The 20,235-nt window shown below is 41.9% G+C and overlaps 1 protein-coding gene across 1 annotated transcript; it reads right to left on the bottom strand.

Moving 5' to 3' along the window:
• Nucleotides 1-18,614: 18,614 nt before the first annotated feature.
• On the bottom strand, nt 18,615-19,823 carry LOC134399393 (neuropeptide Y receptor type 4-2-like). Its single transcript, XM_063127412.1, has one exon. It carries the CDS (start codon nt 19,821-19,823, stop codon nt 18,717-18,719), a length of 1,107 nt encoding a protein of 368 aa, XP_062983482.1. The 3' UTR covers nt 18,615-18,716.
• Nucleotides 19,824-20,235: the final 412 nt, after the last annotated feature.

Genomic DNA, 20,235 nt, shown 5'->3' with positions numbered 1-20,235 from the left:
TCTTGAAGAAAGAAAATAAGGAAAATGTTTAACTTTTCCTTTGCTCCTGATACTTTTGAACTAGCTTCCGTGTACAAAAGAATGTTTATTTATGATAGCAATAATCCTAAAGCAAATTCCCTCCTACTGTACCAAATAGGCATGTGCTCCGCTCCGATTAGAAGCGCAGAAGCAGGAGCGAATTGGCCTGCTCCGCTTTGCCCAGAGGCAGAGTAGAAGTGGACCGCGGACCCCTAGAAGCAAGGCGAAGAGAAGCACCCATTTTCGGAACGCTCCGGTTTCCACGTTCCGCTTCTATCGCCATCTTGAAAGATTTCGCCCATAGGATTGCATTGCGGAAAAGAAAAGGGGATAACTGTGTTGTTTTTGAAGCTATCGTTCTGAAAATTCTTGTGCTCAGAGAGTCGTGGATGGGGGTCATTTTGAGACTACTCTCAGCTCTCTGCGTTTTGCAGGTCGCACGCTAGAATTTTTTTAAAAACCGGCGGGAAATACCTTTTTCGAAGGGCTGAGGGGCAGAGTCAACTCCCGGTCATGATCACATGATCCCAAAGTTGGAGGAGAGGATAGGCAAAACGGGTAACTTGGGATTCTGGGAAACTTCTCTTTCTTAGTCTGAACGGACTTTTCCCAGTGTTTTTTAAAACAGTAGCCCCACCAAATGCACAAACACAGCCTGAAATCATATACTAAGCCAATAATAAGAGAGCACTGCTACCCACCCTAACTTTGGGGAACAACTGAAAAGATGTGGTGCAAGGGGATGAGCTCCCCTAGGGCATCCCATGTGGACGTGCCCCCACTGTCTCCTGTACTTGGGGGGCTATCACAGCCCTCCAAAGAGAGTAACCCGGTGGAGCAATGCCTATCATGAGTTGAAGTGAGCGGTCTACTTCTCTTAGTGGTGAAGCAATGTCTTTCATGAGTTGAACTGACAGCGTTGCTTCTTAAAAGACTGGTCACTAGGACCAGTCAAATTGGCAGCTGCTTCCCCCTCCCCCGGGAATGTCCCCCTATTACTGGTAAAAGACAGATATAGCCTTTTTAAAAAAGTTCTTCTTGTTGTTTATTCAGCAACACTGCTGCTTTTAATTCCACCCCTCCTTTGTTTATTTATTTATTTATTTATTTATTCCATTTTATATGCATTACTGGCTTATCCTTGGCTCACTTCCTTATGCCCCCAGAAATGTCTGCTGCCTTCCTGCCTTCCCTCCCTCCTCCCCTGCCCGCCTCGCAGGGATGTTGTGTGTGTCTGGCTTTGACTCAGGGGAGAAGTCCTTCCTGTGCTCAAGTTAGACTTTTGGAAGTTCCAAATCCATTTTTCACATGTGGAAGAAGATTTCATAGGTTTATCTGTACTCCCTAATTCATGGCATGTTGGGATTTCCTTTGAAATGGCCCCATTGAGATGTCTGCAGGTTTAAGCCCCGCCAAAAATCAGGGGATGATGGGACTCCCTTGAGTCTTGGCATGCATGTATCCCTGGATAAGCTTTCATGGTGGCGTGTTTGAGATTTTTAATGTGCAAATTGACGGAGCTATGGAAAGGGGTGTGAATGGGGTGCCCAATTTTGATAAATTCCCCAAAAATCAGGGGATGACGGGACTGCCTTGAGTCTTGGCGTGCATGTACATCCCTGGACAAGCTATCATGGTGGTGAGTTTGAGATTTTTAACGTGCAAATTGACGGAGCTATGGAAAGGGGTGTGAATGGGGTGTTGGATTTTCATAAATTCCCCAAAAATCAGGGGATAATGGGACTGCCTTGAGTCTTGGCATGCGTATGTATCCCTGGACAAGCTATCATGGTGGTGAGTTTGAGATTTTTAACATGCAAATTGACGGAGCTATGGAAAGGGGTGTGAATGGGGTGCCCGATTTTCATAAATTCCCCAAAAATCAGGGGATAATGGGACTGCCTTGAGTCTTGGCATGCGTATGTATCCCTGGACAAGCTATCATGGTGGTGAGTTTGAGATTTTTAACATGCAAATTGACGGAGCTATGGAAAGGGGTGTGAATGGGGTGCCCGATTTTCATAAATTCCCCAAAAATCAGGGGATAATGGGACTGCCTTGAGTCTTGGCATGCGTATGTATCCCTGGATAAGCTATCATGGTGGTGAGTTTGAGATTTTTAACGTGCAAATTGATGGAGCTATGGAAAGGGGTGAATGGGGTGCCCAATTTTCATAAATTCCCCAAAAAACAGGGGATGATGGGATTGCCTTGAGTCTTGGCATGCGTGTGTATACCCCCATGAGGTGTCATGGTGCCAAACTTGAGGTTTCTAACTTTCACAGAAAAAAAGTTGTATACTTTTTTAGCTTAATGCAAGCCTATGGGGGGGAAAAACGGAGCTCCGATCTGGATCCGGAGCTCCGAGGGGAGCGGAGCAGACATAGGCGGAGCAGGGGCGGAGCAAATCGCGGATCTGGAAGTGAAGCGGAGCGGGGGGTCCGTGCACACCCCTAGTACCAAAGAAACGTTTAGCGAGACAAAACCATACCATTTTCTTTACAAATAAACTAGGGCCTTCTATACTTTTCAAAATCAGCATCACAGGTTTTGTGTGTTTTCAGTTCAAATGGCCACAGATGGGAGTCAGGTTTTTATGGCTCCTGGTAAAGGAAGCAGGTAAAACTTCCTGTCACATTGACCTGGTTCACATGTAACAAGAAGCCACTATGGGGGAATTTCTCCATAGGGGTTCTCATTGTGGTGGCAAATGCCATTTTAAATATTCGGGGCACAGTTGGGGCAAATCTAGCAAGAATGGATTGTTGATAAGCCACCCAGAACCCATGGGCTGTTTTAGGGTTGCAAGTGGCTGGTCAACCACCCCAATATGTAGAAATGTAATGAATGAATGAATGAATGAATGAATGAACAACTCACCAGGGTTGCATGTAATAAGCAACTATGACACTTACAAATATTCCATATCCAGTGTTATAGCAGGTGAATCAAGCAAGGAAACCAGAACACAGTCCTATCCTGTTTTCTTGGATGAGTTTCAGTTGGTACAGCTAAAGGATGTTGACAAGGTGCTTGGACAGGTCTGTGCAACCACCTCCGTATTGCATCCTTGCCCCTCTTGACTAACAAAAACTAGCATGGATGGAACAGCCGGCTGGGCCAGGGAGGTGATTAATGCCTCTCTGCGAGAGAGAGTGGTCATGGGCTGCCTGAAAGAAGCGGTAGCAAGACCACTCCTGAAGAAAGCTTCCCTGGACCCGGAAAATCTTAATAACTACATGCCAGTGGCAAATATTCCATTCCTGAGCAAGGTCCTTGAGTGGGTGGTTGTGGTCCAGCTCCAGACATTCTTGATTATCTGGATCCATTTCAGTCGGTTTTCAGGCCTGGTTTTAGCATGCAAACAGCCTTGGTCGCCCTGTATGATGACCTATGTTGGGAGAAAGACAGGTGGAGTGTGACTCTGGCTTCAGTTACCTATGCTCTTGTAACCTCCAAGTTAGATTACTGCAATGCACTCTATGTGGGCCTGCCTTTGAAGATGGTTCTAAAGCTGCAGCTTGTGCAAAATGCAGCAGCCAGATTGGTAACAGGAACCAGGAGGTTTGAACATATAAGACAGACTCTTGACCACTTGCATTGGATATCTGTATGTTTCCAAATCCGATTCAAGGTGCTGGTTCTAACCTATAAAGCCCTACACGGCTTGGGGCCACAATACCTGACGGAACGCCTGCCACGACACAGGCTCTGAACACCAGACCTCACGTCTGCCACCACTTCTTATGGGGCGACACAGGCTCTGAACAACAGACCCGGTCGAGGCTACTCCCTGCTCAAGCCAAGCACCACCACTTGATACGCCTGAGGCAAGGGATAAAGCCCACCTTCCTCCAAACTATGTGGAGAAAGGGGTTTAAATGGAGAATGGATTTTAATATATATAATAATGCGCTGTGAGTTATATCTGCTTAGGTGAATGATTGTCAGAGTGGGTGCTGAATGTGTAAACTTAAGATGATAAACGCCAAACAGACACGTGGGATTTTTGTGGTAGTTTTAAAACAATCAAAATTTATTTTTATAAGTTCATAAGCTTTGTTTCAAATAACAACATTTAAAAACCTTTTTGAAACCTTCCATACAATCCGGTCACTCTCACATTCGCGCTTTCCTTTTTCTCACACAATCACTCTTGAACTTTCTTTATTATCAGTATTGATTAATATACTTCCACTACGTGCACACCACACTCTAAAGACACCACTCACTACACTGACCCTCAAATTTCCCAGAATTTAAGTACCATAAACACAGAGAGCACTACAGACTCTAAGAGTACCTAATAAGTCTCCCTGAAAAGGTTTCCTGAAAAGAACAAGAACTCTCAATCCCCTCAGTCCTTCCCTTATATATATCACTCCTCCCCACTCCCAAGACATTCTAACTCCGCCCACTCAGGCCAACATTCTAAAAACCACAGACTTACAAACTGCAGACATACATTTGGAACTGACTTGTGGGGTGTAACGCCACAACGCCCCATACACTACACTCAACATCTAAAGTCCTCCTCCAGGTGCCTACTCCAAGGGAAGCTCAGAGGATGGCAAACAGGGAGAGAGCCTTTTCCATGGTGGTTCCCCAATTATGGAATGATCTCCCCGATGAGGCCCGCCTGGTGCCAACAATGTTACCTTTTCAGCACCAGGTCAAGACTTTTCTCCTATGCATTTAACAACATATGTTGAGTTTAACTGACTCCAGAACCAGCTTTGGCCTGGCTGAGTGTTGTTGTTGTTTTTAAAATTGTTTTAAATGTCAGCTGTTTTTGTTTTTAAATTTTGTATATTTTTTTTAATGTTCAGTCTTTTAATCTTCGTAAACCACCCAGAGAGCTTCGGCTATGGTGCGGTATATAATATAATAAATAAATAAATGAAAAGAAAAGAAACCAGAAGTCAGGCAGACTGTGAGCTCCATCATACCTATTCCCCACTTGTTTGCCTCTGCATTTTTTTTACCTCCATTTTATAAGCACAGCAAGCGTTCCTCCCTTTCACGATCGTCACTATACCGGTGAACTCTCTTTTCACTTGTTTGCTTTCCCACTGCTATTGCACCCACCCTGCCCTGCCCTGCCCTGCCCCTTCTCCTTCCCCCTCCAGTTCATTGGTTCTTGTCATTGATGGACATTGTGATCAAGTGACAACCTTCCCCTCTTGCTCATTTGAGCTCCTATGGGAATTAACCAACGTGCTTCCAGCACCCTCATTTTTAAAGATAAAGAGATGAAACGTAGGACTGTGAGAGCTCTTAAGTAGGGCTTTATGCATGCCAAATTTGAAACTGATTGGTCCATTCATTAATTTCTTAGGAATTTTTAATTCCCCCCAGTCATTCCTTCCACTAACACACACCCCTCTCCAATTCTGTGCAGGGGTGGTTTAAGGCAAAATCAGAGATGGGTGTGTTCAATGGTTCTACATTTAGGAAATAGAAACCAAATGCACAGTTACAAGATGGGGGATACTTGGCTCAGCAATACTACAAACGAGAAGGATCTTGGAATTGTTGTAGATCACAAGCTGAATATGAGCAGCAGTGCGATATGGCTGCAAGAAAGGCCAATGCTATTTTGGGCTGCATTAATAGAAGTATAGCTTCCAAATCACATGAGGTACTGGTTCCTCTCTATTCGGCCCTGGTTAGGCCTTATCTAGTGTATTGCGTCCAGTTCTGGGCTCCACAATTCAAGAAGGATGCAGACAAGCTGGAGCGTGTTCAGAGGAGGACAACCAGGATGATCAGGGGTCTGGAAACAAAGCCCTATGAAGAGAGGCTGAAAGAACTGCATAGGCGTGCTCAGCACATTTCATTAGGTGGTTCGACCAGGGATTTTTTAAAAAGGGTTTCACAGCACATAATTAAGACAAACCTGTTCCACAAAACATCTTAATGTTAAAATCACTGAAATAAAGAATGGGAGACATTCAATGTATCTGAAATTAACACCACTGGCTATGGAAGTTAAAGAACTATGGCAACAGGGGAAAGTTACATGTATTCCGTTAGTCACATTAGTCACCAGCAACACATCATATTTTTTTATTCTTTTACAGAAAACATTCAGAAATTAGGCCTACTAATTTGTTGTATGAAGGAAGGACTTCTTCACACAGCACATAGTTAAGTTATGGAACTCACTACCACAGGATGTGGTGATGACCACCAATCTGGATGGCTTTAAAAGGGGGTTGGATAAGTTCCTGGAGGCAAAGGCTATCAATGGCTACTAGCCCTGATGGTTGTGTGCTATCTCCAGTATTTGAGGCAATAAGCCTACATACACCAGTTGCTGGGGAACATGGGAGGGAGGGTGCTGTTGCACCATGTCCAGCTTGTTCATCCCTGACCGATGGCTGGTTGGCCACTGTGTGAACAGAGTGCTGGACTAGATGGACCCTTGGTCTGATCCAGTATGGCGCTTATGTTCTTAAAATACATCCACACCAATATCAGGAAAGCTGTCACACTTAAAACATGTTCAATAGTCAGGAAATTTTTGAATCAGTAAAAGACAGCATGACTTGGTAAAGCCCATCATGTTCATCTAGAAAGACCACCACTCGTAAGAAAAGAGAGATGGTGATGATGATAAATAGTAATGACAACCCTGTTAATTTTTTACAATGATTTTTTAAAGAAGGATGAACAGTTATCAGAAATTGTTTCAAAATATACAACATCCCAATTATATCAAACAAATTGGAGAGGAAGGTCTATGGGTCAAAATGCATTATTTAAAAATGAATTACTGTTTTCTAGCACCGACTAGAGTTCCACTTCTTCCTTTGCACTACTCAAGCAAGCGATCCAAACCACGTAACACAGAGGATGACTAAAAACAACTATCTATATCTATGTTGGGAAAGAATTTCCTTCATGACTCAAAATTCCTGATCCCACCCAGCAAACGTTTTGGGAAATCTCGCTCATATTGGCATAGGTTGAGATATTTTGCTGGTCAAAATTACCATCAGTAGAACTGCAATGGAAATACCTTAATGGAAATGTCTTTGTGACTTTTAACAATTTTACTTTGGGCTTTCAGTCTAGAGAAACTGCAGGAGGATGATATGAAATAATTAACAATTACAGGAGAAGTGAAAAACCCTTCTCCATCCCACACCCCACCATTAGGCTGACCATATGAAAAGGAGGACAAGGCTCCTGTATCTTTAACAGTTGTATTGAAAAGGGAATGTCAGCAGGCGTCATTTGTATATATGGGGAACCTGGTGAAATTTCCTCTTCATCACAACAGTTAAAGCTGCAGGTGCCCTGCCCTCTTTTAAATCTGGTCACTCTAGTTCCTGCACTTTAACTGTTGTGATGAAGATGGAATTTCACCAGGTTCTCCATATATACAAATGACACCTGCTGAAATTCCCTTTTCTATGCAACTGTTAAAGATACAGGAACCTTGTCCTCCTTTTCATATGGTCACCCTACCCACCATGCCTATTGTAGGGTGACCATATGAAAAGGAGGACAGGGCTCCTGTATCTTTTACAGTTGTATTGAAACGGAAATTTCAGCAGATGTCATTTGTACATATGGAGAACCTGGTGAAATTTCCTCTTCATCACAACAGTTAAAGTTGCAGGTGTCCTGCCCTCTTTTAAATCTGGTCACTCTAGTATAGCTCATGCACCTTTAACTGCTGTGGTGAAGAGGGAATTTCACCAGGTTCTCCATATATACAAATAATACCTGCTGAAATTCCCTTTTCTATGCAACTGTTAAAGATACAGGAGCCCTGCCCTCCTTTTCATATGGTCGCCCTAGCCTATTGGCACAAGAGCAAATAGTTAAATCCAAAAAATATATATCAGTGAATTCATTGGAAAACCTTAGGAAAATTTAAAGCAGTTCTGTGATTTGTATCACTGCTTCAGTGTGCTGAACTATCCTTGTTATTTTATGAAAGGGGTATGAATTTATTTATTTATTTATAGTTTCTTCTATTTTATTTCTATGGGGAAAATAAATGTAATGAAGTCCAGAACTCAGATGCAAGGAATGGAAGGGGGAAAATCAAGTCAGGGATTTGGATTTTTAAATTGTTGAGGGGGGAATTTACAGACCTGATAGTCCCCAAACTTTTTGGCACCAAGGACGGGTTTCTTGTAAGACAATTTTTCCACGGACCAGGGGGTGGGGTGTTGAGGGGATGGTTTTGGGATGATTCATGCACATTACATTTATTGTGCACTTTATTTCTATTATTTCTATTGTAATATATAATGAAATAATTATACAACTCACCATAATGCAGAATGAGTGGGAGCCCTGAGCTTGTTTTCCTGCAACTAGATGGGTTAGGCTGAGAGTCTGTGACTGGCCCAAAGTCACCCAGTGGGTTTCAATGGCCAAGTGGGTGCTAGAACCTGCATCTGGGAAGTCCCAGTCCAACACTCAAACCACTATGCCACACTGGATTAGACAATGGCAGGGCCTGTCCCCATGGAAAATGAATGGAGAACCTCCAGCCCACAGGCTGGATGCAGCCCCTGGGGGTTTCCATCCCTGTGCAAGCAAGCTTCTTTTGCTGTTAACTCTGATCACTGATTGGGGATAAGAGGATATTTAAAAGCATTTAACCTTTGAATGAATGAATATATTTTATTACGGTCATTGACCAATACCAACAGTACATTTAACAAACACTATATACAAAATATGTTAACACATTAAAACTACCAACATCTAGAAAGTCAGAGTTCAAAACAATTATATCAACAAATCCATCTAAAATCACAGAGTACACTCAGGGGCTAAAAAGGTACGGCATGTTATTGCAATTGCACAAAATTTAGCTACTTTATTGGTAATATAGGGAATCTTATCAGAGAGTAATAAGGAAATATAAAATTTTGCAGTTCTACCCGGGTATTTATATAAAATAGGTAGAATAAGATCATTCCTAAGATCCCGATAAAAAGAACAGTATAAAAGTACATGCCTCACCATTTCAACATCCCCGTTATTACAGGGGCATAGGCAGTCTTGGAATGGTATTCCCTTGAATCTCCCCTCCAAAAACTTGGAGGGCAGAACATCAAATCTGGCCAAAGTAAAAGCTTTTCTATAATTTGGGTAAGTCAGATTAGTCAGATAAGCACTTGACTCAAAGGTCTTATTTCTTAAGGGACTGGCATAAGACAATGAGCTGACATGCTCTTGCAGTACAATATCCCAGATTCTGTTTGACAGCTGCTTTGGCATTTGAATAGCCTAAAGCTATTAAAGCGTTGGGAGAAAATCCCAATACAGATAACTCCTTACCCAAATACTTTTTCCATTTCGATTGAAAGGAGTCCAACAATATCAAAGGAGCCAACCCAACTGGTAAGAATGTAAGTTTCAACCAATAATTTATCATATGCAATTTAGTACGGGCTTCAATGGGAATTAGACCAGCCTCTAGCCTCAAAGCAGCATTGGACACACAATGAGGTATTGAAAATATAGTTCTTAGAAACTTGGTCTGAATGATTTCTAAAGGGCGGAGGTTATAATAGGCGTACAGCTGAGATCCATATAGCATTTGGGCAATAGTTTTAGCCACAAACACTTGGATCGCGGAAGGGATATGTTGCCCGCCTTTAGTATAAAAAAATCTTATCAGTGCTGCAGTGCTCCTTCGTGCATTTGTCACCACATGATTTATATGAGTGAGCCATGATCCTGACGCATGGAACATCATTCCCAAATATTTATAGCTAGCAACCTGCTCAATAGGATTTTCATTAATCATCCATTTATGTTTTATTTTCCTCCTGCCAAAGACCACCACCTTGGTCTTTGAATAATTAATTGTTAGTAGCTCTTCATTACAATATAAATGCAAAGCCCTCATTAAGCGTCTTAACCCAATACTGGTTAAAGACAACAGCACAGTGTCATCAGCATATAAAAGAATTGATAAAGAGCAATTGTTCAGCTTAGGTGGATGGAAGTTGGGGTTTGATAGTCTCTTCACTATTGAGTTAATATAAAAATTAAACAAGGTTGGGGCCAAAATACACCCCTGTTTAACTCCATTAGATGTTGGGACAGGTCTTGACAAAACCCCTTCCTTGTTACAATTTACTCGAAGCGTGGTGTTTTCATGCAGACGCCGCATAAGCAGCAATAATCTTCTGTCAATATTAGTGTTCTCAAATTTGGCCCATAATTTATCTCTAGGAATAGAGTCAAATGCTGACTTAAAGTCGATAAATACAGAGAAAAGGGCACCAGCTTTAGGAGAGGCATATTTATCAACTAAATGTTGAAGAACAAAACCTTGATCTGTTGTTGATCTCCCTGTTCTAAATCCTGCTTGTTCTTCTTCAATAATATTTTCTGCATATAGCCAATCCTCTAATTTATCAAGCAGATGGCGAGCATATAGTTTGCTAATAATACTCAGCAAACTAATAGGTCTGTAATTGGCTGGGTCAGATCTATTCCCTTTTTTATAAACTGGGATGATAATAGCTAATCCCCAATCATCTGGGATACATGCTGTATGATCTATCCATGTGAATAAGGAAGCTAAAACAGGTGCCCACCAGTCAAGGTTGGCCTTTAATAGTTCTGCAGGAATATTATCAGGACCTGGCGCTTTACCTAATTTTAGTTGATGTACCAAATTGGTAATTTCAGAGATAGATACGGGTGCCCAATCCATCATACCTTCTAGACTCCCCTGAGGTCCCTGGAGATTTCCATTATTCGCTGCATAGATACTCATGAAATGTGACTCCCATACAGTGGGAAGAATACAAGAGTCAAGTTTGACTGTGTTGCTATGCATGCCGCCTGCAATTATTCTCCAGAAAGCAACTGAATCATTCTTTTTAGATGCCATTATTAAACTCTGCCACATATCTTTCTGTGCCTGGTACTTTTTCTTTTTAATTAGAGCTTTATATTTCCTTTTCATCCCAAACCATTCATCAGGGATCCTTGTCAAATTCTGATATCTGTATGATCTATATTTAGCCACTAGACTATTTTTCGCCTCTCTGCATTCCCTGTCGAACCAAGATTTCGAAGCAAAGGTTGGATTTCTCCTTACATGTTTATATGTCAGAGAAATCTGTAAGGAGTGAATTAACTCCTCATAAGTCTTTAGAATGGTTTCAATGGAATCAGCTGTTCTGATAGAGGAGCCAAGGTGTAAATAGGGCTCAGTCTTAAGTAGTTGTCTCAAGGAGTTATCACATTTGCCAGACCACTTAATACGGGAAGCTCTGAAATCAACATCATTTAGTGGTGTTGATTCTGTATCTGCATACATTTTTAGATCTCTAATTTCCAAGTTCAGGGCCAAGGGCAAATGGTCACTCTCTGTACGACAGTCAACCTTAAAGCCAGCCATGGCTGATAACAGATTGTAAGATATCATAACATAATCAATTGTGGATGCTCCAAAGTTGGATAAAAAAGTAAATTCTCCCGGTCTGTCGCCCTCCGTATTCCCATTAACAAGGATCAGATCTAAATTATTAATCATGTTCAAAAGGCAAAAGCCAGCATATTTACAGCCATGATCCTTGGAGTATCTGTTTAAAAATAGGTGACCAGGATCAGGTTCAGGGGGCATCATATGAAAACGTGAAAAAAGAGCTTCATCATTTTCACCTGTCCTGGCATTAAAATCACCAGCAACAATAATCGAGGCTTCAGGATAAAGCAGTAGCAAACTATTAATATAATCCTCCAATTTATGCCACATCATTCTAATTTGTGATTGTAATCGATAAGGGGGTAGGTAGACATTAATAATCAGAAGAACATTTAAACCAAATTTAATTATCAAAGCAGTGGCAAATTGAGAAAGAGGCTTTACATTAGTAATAGAGGCGTATAACTTGGTTGAAACAAAGATACCCAGTCCACCTTTGTAACGACCGCCTCGTTCACTCGGGGTTGATTTAAGAATAAAGGATCTAAAACCATCCAAAGACAACAACTCCTGGGACCATGTCTCTTGGAATAGGAGTATATCAAATTTAGTAACATACTCTACAAATGTCAAATCTCTGACTTTGGTAGCCCAGCCTGCTATGTTCCAAGATAGCAGCTGGATAACGTTGACAGATCCAGTTGTAAAATTATCAGCCCTGGCATCTTTCATAATAGCCACTTCTAAATAAGTTTGGGAATATTCCTTGGTCCCAAGTCGGTATTTATTTTGCCTAACTGATCTACCACACCAAGATTCACCCCACTGATCATAATTAGCTTCCTTAGCATATACCTGGGTGGGGTCACCATTAAACCATGCACTTGTAAGGGCCAGCCTCCTCTTTTGTCTCTTGTTCACAGTGTCCACCCCATTTCTATACCCTCTTCGCTTCCTCCCATTAAACTTATGTGACCTGTTTCTATCTCTAATCAAATCTGGAATTTGATTACCTTGATCATTTCTCATGCTGTCTGAGTCAAATTTAATATTGGATACAACAGGTATCCTGCCTTCCAGAGAACCTGTTCCTTGTGCTGCAGAGTATAACTCCTGTCTGTTGAAGTCTGGTCCCTCTAAGTTTGGCTTACTTGTTACATTTGAAGGGGCAGTCACTTGTGTCATCCCTATCACTGTTTTGCTATATGATTTATCTTTCTCTAATATCAAATCCCTAGTTATTCCTTCTCTTGATTTTGGTTTATTTTGGTCACCTTTTTCTCTTTTATTAGCATCCTCTATATCTAGCAACTTAAAAAGGGGCTTAAAATTCAAGCTGCTTCCTTTTTTCCCCATTTTATTTGCGCCACCCTTATTCCCAGTTTTACTATTATTAGTTTGTTTATTCAATGTAATATTAATAGGATTAGGTTTCTTATTATACGCTTTGCCTTTTTTGCTAACTTTGGATTTTGCCTTATCTACTCCGACAGTCTCTTGAGGTGATTTGGCTTCAGCTTCATCAATGGGAGGGTACTGGTCACTGGCCAAATCTTGTTTATCTTGACTGGTTGAAATTAATTTTAAAGGATCCCAGGTGTTTTGTCCTAGACATAGCAATAATTCCTCATGTGATAAACTAGCAATTCTTTTAGCTGTATTAGGTGATAAATTATAATAATCATCTTTATCTGAGCAAAATAAGGGATTTTCTTTCGTTCTTTGGATCTGTCGTTCCACTTGTTGAAGATGGTCTCTCTCCTTCAGTAGTCCCATCGTTACAGTCAATAATTCTTTTATTTCCTTCACTAAATCCCTAATTTCCAATAGAACATCAGAGGGTGAGAGTTTGGTCTCATCCATTGTAGGCACAGCTATATCGGGGAAGGGATACATTTCAGGCTGTGAACTCTTAATGGTATTTGTGTCCCTGGGTTGGTGTTCGTTCTGAGTCTTCCAAAACCCTTTACTTATATTAATCCCTTCAGATATCTCAAATGGGATAGCAGGAGATGGCAAAAAATCCTCCTTTCTTAATTTACCAAAATCCACATTCAAGGAACTATTTAGTTGGCTACTGTCCAAAATCTGTTCCTCACTCAATAATGTATCTGATAGGTCAATAAGGAAGTTTGGTTGCATCTCTATAGAAACCTCCTGCTTGTACTTCGACTTAAGGGAGAGAATTTTTTGCTTCTTAGTAAATCAGTTATCTTTGTTTGCTTTGTTCCTATACTGGCTTTTCCATATCTTCTGAGCATATCGTCTCCACAATTACAATTTCTGCTGGCATCCATAGGAAGTGATAGAGACGACAGAGCACTAATATTCATTTCTAAAGGAAGACGTTCCTCCAGTAGCCCTGGGCACCGATTGTTCCTTTTAAATTCAGTCATAGGAGTTATAGACAACGGTGTGGTCCTCTGTATCTGCTGTAAAACCGGCGGAGATAATGTTATGTCCAGAATTTCCCCGTCATTAGAGAAAGGCAATTCCATTACACATGACACATACCATATACCACTTTCACAACACTTTCATAGTGTTATATCCTGCTTAGTGTAGATGTGTCATCGGCCCCAACAGTTGTCAGTGCACTTCAGTACCACTATAAAGCAGTAGTGTAGCTCCTGCAGTGCAGTTGAATACCTCTGTAAAGTAATAGTGTGGCTCCTGCCTTTTATATACCGCTTTCATAGTGGAATACCCTGCTTGGTGTAGCTGAGCACACAGTATAGCAAAAACTTCAACGTACAGCAAAAGCTACAGAAGTAGGAATGAGTGAAATTAATTTCAGATACATTGAATGTCTCACTTATACTTTATTCCAGTGATTTTAACATTAAGATGTTATGTAGAACAGGTTTGTCTTAATTGTGTGCTGTGAAATCAGATCTGTGACCAAGGCCATGTTTGGGTGGGCACTCCCCCTTGGGGGTTGGACATGCTGGTGAGCACACCCCTTTGGGAGCTGGACATGTTGTTGGGCACACCCCCATGGGGGGCCATGTTGTCCTTCTTTTTGGCTTCCAAAATATGGTCACCCTACCCCTTCCTCCTCCCTCAGCAGCAGGAAAGGAGGTGCCGCGCCACCCGCTACACTTGCGCAAACGAGGAGGAGCGAGCAGGAGGAGGAGCAGGAGAAAGAAGGCAGGGGCAGCCGCAGCTCAGTTTCCCTGCAGTCGAGCTCTGCGCAGCCGCCTTTGGCCTGTGTTTTCCCCACACACACACTGCAACGGGAAGTTTCCAGGGCTTGAGATTAAGTGGTTACTTCTTTCCTCCTCAGTTGATGGCCCTGGAAGAGAGGCTTGCCCAAACACGTTTGAAGAGTGGGCGGGGCTTAGCAGCAGATTAGGGGGTTCAGCTGAACCTGTTGAACCTGTTGTCAGCACGCCAATAAAGAATTGGGCATGTTTAGCCTGGAGAAGAGAAGATTGAGGGGAGACATGATAGCACTCTTCAAATACGTAAAAGGTTGTCACACAGAGGAGGGCCAGGATCTCTTCTCGATCCTCCCAGAGTGCAGGACACGGAATAACGGGCTCAAGTTAAAGGAAGCCAGATTCCAGCTGGACATCAGGAAAAACTTCCTGACTGTTAGAGCAGCACAACAATGGAGCCAGTTACCTAGGGAGGTTGTGGGCTCTCCCACACTAGAGGCATTTAAGAGGCAGCTGGACAACCATCTGTCAGGGATGCTTTAGGGTGGATTCCTGCATTGAGCAGGGGGTTGGACTCGATGGCCTTGTAGGCCCCTTCCAACTCTGCTATTCTATGATTCTATGATTTACTGATTTAATGTTTCATTGGCTGGGATCCGTTTCTTTGGGCAATAAGTGTGGGGTTGGAACAGTAAAACATCCATTCAACAGTGTGCTGGAGAACTGTCCTGCCCTCCCCTTTCGTCAGCAAGATTCCATTCAAAGCACACGCCCCCAACAAAGCAAAAAGGCAGAGGACAGCAATACATGGAGGCTTATGGGTGCATTCAATTTGCTTGGGGAAAATAATCCAGACTACCCCTGTACCAAAATAACACATAAAACAGAGGAAAAGAGCAGGGCTGGGCAAAGCTGGTAATAGGCCCAGGCCAGATGGGAAATGTAGGCACCATTTCAAACTGCTCATTAAGTATTTTTTTTAATTAAATTTTTATTAGTAAACAATATACAACAAACACAAAAACAACAAATAAAATCATTTAATACATAAACATAAAATTGCCTTAATATCGTATATTCAAATTTAACCTATTAAACATATTTATACTAAACATAACAGTGCTCCCCCCACCACGGGATCTCATTCCTGTTTCCAAAAACTCATAGTTTCATCTGTTGGTGGTTTCCCACTTCCTTTAAAGAACACAAACTCTAGGAACTTTTTCCATATACCCTCAAAATCGTTCGTTTTTACTATGCCTCTTTTCATTTTAATATTACATGTCAATTTATCATTTATAGCAATGTCCCACACTTCTTTATACCATTCTTCAATACAATAGTCTCCTTGAATCTTCCAGTTCCTAGCTACAATCAACCTCGCAGCCGTCAGCAGGTTAGTTATCAGTTCTTTCACTTCTTTATTACATTTAAGTTCTTCTTGCAGTGAGAGTAATGCAATCCTTGGTGTAACCTCTACTTTAAATCCCACAATCTGTTCAATCTCATAAAACACCATCTTCCACAACTTTTGCACATGTTTACAATCCCACCACATATGTAAATACGTTCCTTTTTCACCACAACCCCTCCAACAATCTGCTGAAAGCTGCTTATTAATCTTATTTAATCTGACCGGAGTTAAGTACCACCTCCATACAAGTTTATAGTAATTCTTCTTTATTCTTACTGACATATTTCTCAACACTCTCTGTCTCCATAGTCCTTCCCATCTCTGCTGTCCTATTTGTATCTTCAAATCGGTTTCCCAAACCACTTTCCCGACACTATCCAACACTCTTTTCTCAGCTAATATATTGTATAGTTGACTCATTAACCCTTTTGTCCCTATATTTTGTCCCTTGTCCATCTCTTTTTTTCCGATTAATTCCTCAAATTTCGTCCTCTCTCCACACTCTCCATTTTCTCTTACCCAATTTTTAGTCCATTGCTCCAATTGCCCATAGTTTAACCACGTTAATTTCAAATCTTTTAAAACTTCTTCCAACCTCTCTCTTGCATTCATCCCCCTTAACCATTCTCTTAATTTCATTTTGTTTTTTTTCTTTTAAAACTTTACTTAGTCTATTCTTTAAATTTTCAGGAAAATTCTTTAGCATTATCACCGGTGTTAAGGAGGAATTACTTGAGAGCATCTCATTAAGTATTTTTTTTATCAGTTCTAAATACATATGAACTGGAATGATTCATAAGAAAGGTAACGGCAAGCCTTTTATTCAAGATGGATATAAGACATCTTTGCCTCTACCAGGGGGCTCGGAGTAGGCTCCCTCAAAATTGTAGGCCCATGCCAACTGGCCCCACTGGCCCCCGCTCTGCCCAGCCCTGATGACAGGGATGACATCATGTGAGTCCCATGCTGCAATACCAGATTCCAGATGTGGCGAGAATGCATTAAACCGCTGGTGTGATAGAGCTCTGTGTGACTCTCTCAGTTAAGTCTGTGGCTAATGGCAGCAGTGACATGGTCTGCTAGGATGTCAAGTGAAAGCTCCCCTGCCCCCCAAAGGGATCGTGGAAGAGAAGGAAAGAGAATCTACCTCCTCAAGCCCCTTCAGGAAGGGGAAATTAGGGTTGTGAGGATACATGCCCTGAAGCTTAATAACTTCTCTCTGACCCTGGAACTAAACAGGGATGGTTTAGTCTCCAAAACTACATCCCCACTATGTAACTATAAAATATTAATATTTGAGGCTAGAAGCTCTCTAGCACTGTTTAGCACAGCAGGAGGATTCTGTAGGTGGGATGCCCCCCCTCCTTTCCCCACTTGTGAAAGTCTTTCTCTTCCCAGGAGTCCTGAACTGCACATATAGAACCTTGAGCAAGAACACTCCCTTTAGGAGGAGGGGATCCTCTGCAATATTGTGTTGCTGGTCCTACTTGTATTACTAAAGAAATACTAATTCTGAAAGTAAAATACTACTACTACAACAACAGCAACAACAGACGAATGGGTCTGGCACCATGTCTGCAAGACCAAGGGAGGTTTAATTCCTGTCAGTATAGTCTACAACACAAACTCAATTTGTTGCCAAATCCTATTAAATTGCAAGCTGCCTGGCAATAAAGTCAGACCATTCCAGAAGTTGCTGTCTCATTGACTTCTATCAACTGCTTTAAAGCAAACTACACAGATAGCATCATCAGACAGGGGAAAATCGTGTTTGCTTACTGTCACTTCTCTGCCCTGCGTGTTTGTCCCTCGTTACTTCTTTTGAAAGAGGAAGTAAACAATGTGCCCATAGCCCATTCAGTAGGCCGTTTTGATTGCGCTGCTTCTCCTACACACAGCAGGAGATAATGGCAACTTCCGTCTTTAAAAATAAGTCATACTTATTGGGGTGCTTTCTTGTGGTGTGAAGAAGGCTAGAAAGGGTGGGAGGCAAACGATGTTGTGAGACGGTTCCATGAAAATGCATGAGTGCTCAGTAACAAGCATGCAATAAAATGCTCGTCTGATGGAGCTCAGAGTGAGTGAACAGCAGTAAGACAGACTTTCCTAAACAATCCCTTTAGAAATCCCTGGCCTTCAAAGGTTCAGCTAATGCCTCTGGCTCTGCCATTTGAAGACCAACTCAGGTTAAGTTCAAATCTTGCGCCTGAGCAAATGACCCCATAGCAGTCGTCCATGTACAATTATCAATGTATTACTTCTCTGCTACAGAAAGAGAAATAATTTATTTGTTGCGTAACGACCCTGTCTCTATCAAGTGGGAGGCATCATATCTGCATATATTACTGTTCTGAATCTCCCATTATCCTTTGTAGCACACCTGGTCTTCTAAAAAGTTTGAGTGTCACACCACTTGGGTGTTTAAGGGTGTTCTCATGCCTGAAACACATCTGACCTTCTTGCTTTTCCTGTCACAAACAGATTCCAGTGCTGGGGGAAAGTATTCTGAAGAATAATTGAACATACAATCCAGCCAATGTATTTGTATTATATCTGAATTAAACTGACTTAAGTCTCATATGTGAATGCAAGGTTTACTTGGAAACATCTCCCACTGGGATCAATAGGATGTCTTCCCATGTCAATATACATGGGGCCGCAGTCCAAGACTCAGGTCTCTGAAGAGTTATCATAGGAACTAAATAGGATCCTGCTGACAGCTTAACCTCAACAAATCCTTGGAGGCATCTGTCTGCATGGTTGACAGAGGCATATTTTCATAATCTCGTGCTGAAGAATGATGCTGGCAATTCAGAAGCAGGGCCTTCACTTCTTTTTTGAAGTTCTTATTTAGAAAGCCATAGATAATGGGGTTTACACAGGTAGATGCCATAGCTATAAGATGACACAATGAGAAGATCAAATCATGAAGGCAAGGGGGAATGATTTTGTAGTTCCAGTCATCAATGCTGTTGAAAACATGCAGTGGCAACCAACAGACTGCAAAGGCAACAACCATGGATGCCAGGAGGACATTTATCTGCTTCAACTGAGTTATCCAACAATTGTACCCGTGCTTCTCAAACATGCCCTCTCTCTTCTGGAGACGAAGGTAGATGCGCAGGTAACACACCACAATAAAGATAAGGGGGATGCAGTACTGCAATAGCAGCAAGGCGGTAGCATAGGTGAGCCTATACCCTTCTGAAGGCCATAAGTGCATACAAATGTCCTCGCTTGCAGAAGAATCCCTCATGTAGAAATGTTTGGAGAAGTCATTGGTCAAAATGGAGTTAGTCACAAAAGGCAGGGACAAGAGAGAAGCAAAGATCCAAATAGCTGCAATACCCAGATACGCGTGGGAGAGGCTGGGTCTCCATCCCGTTGGATTTATAATGAGCTGGTGCCTTTCTAAAGCAATGAGTACAAGTGACAGGATAGACACAGTCACAGAGGTACACTGGATGAATGAAGTCATTCTACACATGGCTTCACCAAATACCCAGTAGTTAAACAAGATGGTGACAATGGTGAACGGTAGGCAGAAGATGCACATGATCAAATCTGAAGCTATGAGATTGGTGATAAATATATTGGTGACAATGGCTTTCTCGTTACGTCTGGCCAGGATGCCAAGGAAACAAAGGTTTCCTAGAATGCCTAGAATGATCTCTAAGCTATAAGAGGTGACTAGAAACGTAGTGACATCTGTTGTATTCTCGCAATGCTGCAGGATGGTGTGGTAGGGAAAACTCCAGTTGCTTTTGGGTGGAGAAATTGTGTTAAATGCTGTGGTCCTGTTCATCCTGAATCCAAAGAGATGCGGAGCTGGATGCTAGGTCAGGGCACTTACTGTGATCTTACCACAAACTGGCATGACTCTCTGCAAGGAAAGAAAGGGCATTTTAATTTCTCACTGGCACAAATACTTTGGGAAACAGGTACTAAGGGCCAAATCAGATGAGGCTTATGAGACAAGTTAAGTTTCTCCCCAAATGCTTTTAAATGTTATTTTAATGCAGCAAGGAGATGGGGGGAGGGGGGGCTCTGAATAGCAGTGGGATGCCAGTGGGGGAGGGAAGGGTGATTTACTATTTTTTGGTAGGCCACTTTTCTGATCAAAATCACCCCACAGGTCCAGACATATTTTCACCTGTAGAGAGAAAAGCAGATTGGACAGGATGATTTTCAATGTACAAATGGATCACAGGGAAAGG

This window comes from Elgaria multicarinata, chromosome 5 (assembly GCF_023053635.1).
Source record: "Elgaria multicarinata webbii isolate HBS135686 ecotype San Diego chromosome 5, rElgMul1.1.pri, whole genome shotgun sequence".
In the NCBI taxonomy this organism is placed as follows: domain Eukaryota; kingdom Metazoa; phylum Chordata; class Lepidosauria; order Squamata; family Anguidae; genus Elgaria; species Elgaria multicarinata.
Note: the sequence above shows the minus strand (reverse complement) of the source record. Positions and strands in the feature narration are given on the sequence as shown.